Source organism: Populus alba, chromosome 2 (assembly GCF_005239225.2).
Source record: "Populus alba chromosome 2, ASM523922v2, whole genome shotgun sequence".
In the NCBI taxonomy this organism is placed as follows: domain Eukaryota; kingdom Viridiplantae; phylum Streptophyta; class Magnoliopsida; order Malpighiales; family Salicaceae; genus Populus; species Populus alba.
The window spans coordinates 12806648-12810011 of NC_133285.1; the positions used below are offsets into that span (position 1 = coordinate 12806648).

Consider the following 3364-nt stretch of genomic DNA (forward strand, 5'->3'; position numbering starts at 1 on the left):
TTTTTAAATATTTTTTTATAAAAAAAATAACCTGCGGCATCGTGCGGGTATCAAAGCTAGTATTTTTATAAAACATGTAGGAATAATATTTTTTTATTAAAAAAAAATTGTAAAAAAAATATTTTATTTAGCACTCCTGTAACATGTAAAATAAACGTAGAAGAGCTAAATTAATATTTGTTTTTTTTTAGCTCTTAATTAAGCGTATGCATTGGATTTGCTCTTATGGTCGCTTCTTTTTGTCCTCTCTCCAACCGTAGTCTTCGATTCCGAAAAATAAAATAAAAGCTAACACCATCCACCCAACACTAACACGAAAACAAAATCAAAAGCCAAAAGAGATGATGGACAAGATAGAGCACCAAACTGTAGCCACAAATGGCATAAACATGCACATAGCATCAATTGGTACAGGCCCAGTAATCCTATTCCTCCATGGCTTCCCTGAGCTCTGGTACTCATGGAGACACCAGCTCCTTTCTCTCTCCTCCCTTGGATACCGTTGCATAGCCCCTGACCTTCGTGGTTACGGTGATACTGACGCGCCGAAGAATGCTAGAGAGTACACAATATTCCACATCGTGGGCGACCTTGTAGGGTTGATAGACTCTCTGGGCATTGATAAGGTATTTTTGGTGGGCCATGATTGGGGGGCAGCGGTGGCTTGGTATTTTTGCTTGTTGAGGCCTGACAGAATTAAGGCCTTGGTTAACATGAGTGTTGTGTTTCAACCCAGGAATCCACACAAGAGTTCTGTTCAGATTAGCAGAGAATTATTTGGTGATGATTATTATATCTGCAGGTTTCAGGTTTGTGAATATTTTTAAAAAATATATTTGATATTTTTCCCAGCTTCGAAGCTTCTTCTCTATGGTTTTGTTATGTTATTTTGGCTGGTATTCAACTATTTTCTTTTTTTTTTTGTATTAATGGCTTTGGTGTTAAAGGTTAATCTGGTATTTTATTCAATTATATTTTTATTCTTGTTTGGTGGTTTTTAAAGTGGATGTTTTGAGCTGTAGTGTCATTAACTGGATTCATATTTGGAATATTATGGTTGTACCTAACTTTAGCTGTAATTAGATTCTTATCATGTCCTTAATGCTATTGCTGTCCTTGGATTCTGGTCTTTAAAGTTGAGTTCGAAGTAGTAAAGCAACTCAGTGACCCAGCACAGAGTGAAAAGTAGAGTGGAAAGCTAGTGCCATCTTGACCCTCTTGTGAGAAAAAGAAATTTGGACTCTAAGCATATGGTTTCAGACCTCACATTTATAATCCTGCTGACCACCCATGCTAGGTTGCTAAACGGTTTTAATATCTAGACTAGAAGAGGTTTGGCAAAAACTGTCATTTTCTTGGTTCAGTATTCATCTTGGACTAAAATGTTGTCTGCTTGCCAGCAGATGAGCTCAAGTTTGGATGAACTTGTGGTATTCCACATCGTAACAAACTTACCTTTTCTTGTTAGTTTACTTTTTCATGTTGATCTTTTGTATAACTTTGTTACTGAAAATAATAGTGCTTAAGTAATGGTAGTATAATGTGTCAAGGAACACACAGGTCTACATTACCTTGTGCTTAATTTTTATCAAATAAATAGGGTAATGAGATTCAAACTCATGACCGCTTGGTCATCAAAGCTCTGATACCATATCAAGAAACCATTTCAACCCAATAACTTAAACTATCAAGTGAGGCCTCAAGATATGATTTATATTATTCTGTAACATAATGAACCTCCTGAAAAGAATTGTTGCTAAGGTTCAAGATCCCAATTGTCACACTTGTGGATTTAAGGTCAATTTGTGTGAAGGAAAGAGATGCGTTCTTTCTTATTTTTATTCTTCTTGATTCAAAAATATCACAAACATATACTAGTGACATCAACTTCCAAGTTTGAAGTTTCTGACATGGTTGAAGGATCCAATGCATGTTATTGCATATAATTGTGAAAATATCTGTGTATCAGACTTCACTAGAATTGCATTTGCAAATTCAAACACATTACACATTTCATACTCTGGAGTTGTCTGAAATAAGGATCTCTTACCCTATTTCTTGCTCTTTGAAAATTAAGTGCTAAAAGTTTTATATAGGCTTTACTGAGAATTATCTTGGACATATAGCCTTCTGGAGCACTGCTCTTATCATGATATACATTCTCCACCTGATATTCAGTTGTCTTCTTTAGTTGCTGTTCATGGTTCTGTCTTCTGATTTAACCATCAGAAAAGTTGCAAAAATTGTGATGCAGGAACCTGGAGAGGTTGAAGAAGACTTCGCTCAAATGGATACTGCAAGTATAATTACAAGATTTCTGACCTCTCGTGATACAAAGCCGCCTTGTATACCTAAAGAAGTAGGATTCAGAGGTATACCTGAAAATCCGAATTTGCCTTCTTGGCTGTCAGAAAAAGACATCAACTATTATGCTGGCAAATTCAATCAGACAGGCTTCACTGGAGGATTGAACTACTATCGATGCTTGGACCTGTATGTCTACTTATTCTTTTTATTGACTTTTATACAAATATATGTGAAACAACTCTATGACATTAAGATTCTTGTGCATTCTCATTGTAATATACACTTCGCTTGATGCAGGATTAATCTTCCATGTCGTTGTTTGGTGCACAAATCTATTTCACCTCTAATTCAATTACTTTGTTGGTCTCAGCAGAGCAATCGATTTCTTTCACTGTTTCTGCTTGCATCTTTTGAACTATTTTTTGTGTTGGCATAGACTTTTGCATTCTGGATTAAGTGACGAGGTTTAAACTGCTGAAGGCATCATAAGTTGCTACTTCATTTCTGGAAGGAATTGATTTCCTCGATTCAATTTTTGTTGCTTGTTGCAGAAACTGGGAGCTGATGGCAGCATGGACTGGGTTACAAATTAAAGTACCCGTTAAGTTTATCGTGGGTGATGCGGACCTTACCTATCATATTCCTGGAGTTAAAGAATACATAAGCAAAGGTGGCATGAAAAAACATGTTCCCTTCTTGCAAGAAGTAGTTGTGATGGAAGGAGTAGCTCACTTTCTCAACCAAGAAAAGCCAGAGGAAGTTGGCGAACATATTTTCGATTTCATCAGGAACTTTTAATCAGCAGTGATATCTCATGCATGCTTCTTTCAAGCTCGTAATCTGCAAGGCTTGATTGTTTGCTTTTACTGGACGTCATGCTCTTCTCGACGGGGTGGCCTTCAGGTTAGCACATAGGTTGTACCAAATAAATAAGCTGACAGTGAATTAAACCACCGATTCCTGATGAGTTACTGTATCCCTTACAGGATTATTATACTCTTGGACTGTTCTGTCTCTTTTTCATCTCATCTATAAATAATTTCACGTATTACACATA

At 36.4% G+C, this 3364-nt stretch overlaps 1 protein-coding gene across 1 annotated transcript; it reads left to right on the forward strand.

The window, feature by feature from the left end:
* The first annotated feature begins 260 nt into the window (after positions 1 to 260).
* On the forward strand, positions 261 to 3364 carry LOC118046812 (epoxide hydrolase 3). Its single transcript, XM_035055856.2, has 3 exons — positions 261 to 809; positions 2255 to 2493; positions 2859 to 3364. The coding sequence occupies exons 1-3, from the start codon at positions 342 to 344 to the stop codon at positions 3103 to 3105; spliced, it is 954 nt and encodes a 317-aa protein (XP_034911747.1). The 5' UTR covers positions 261 to 341; the 3' UTR covers positions 3106 to 3364.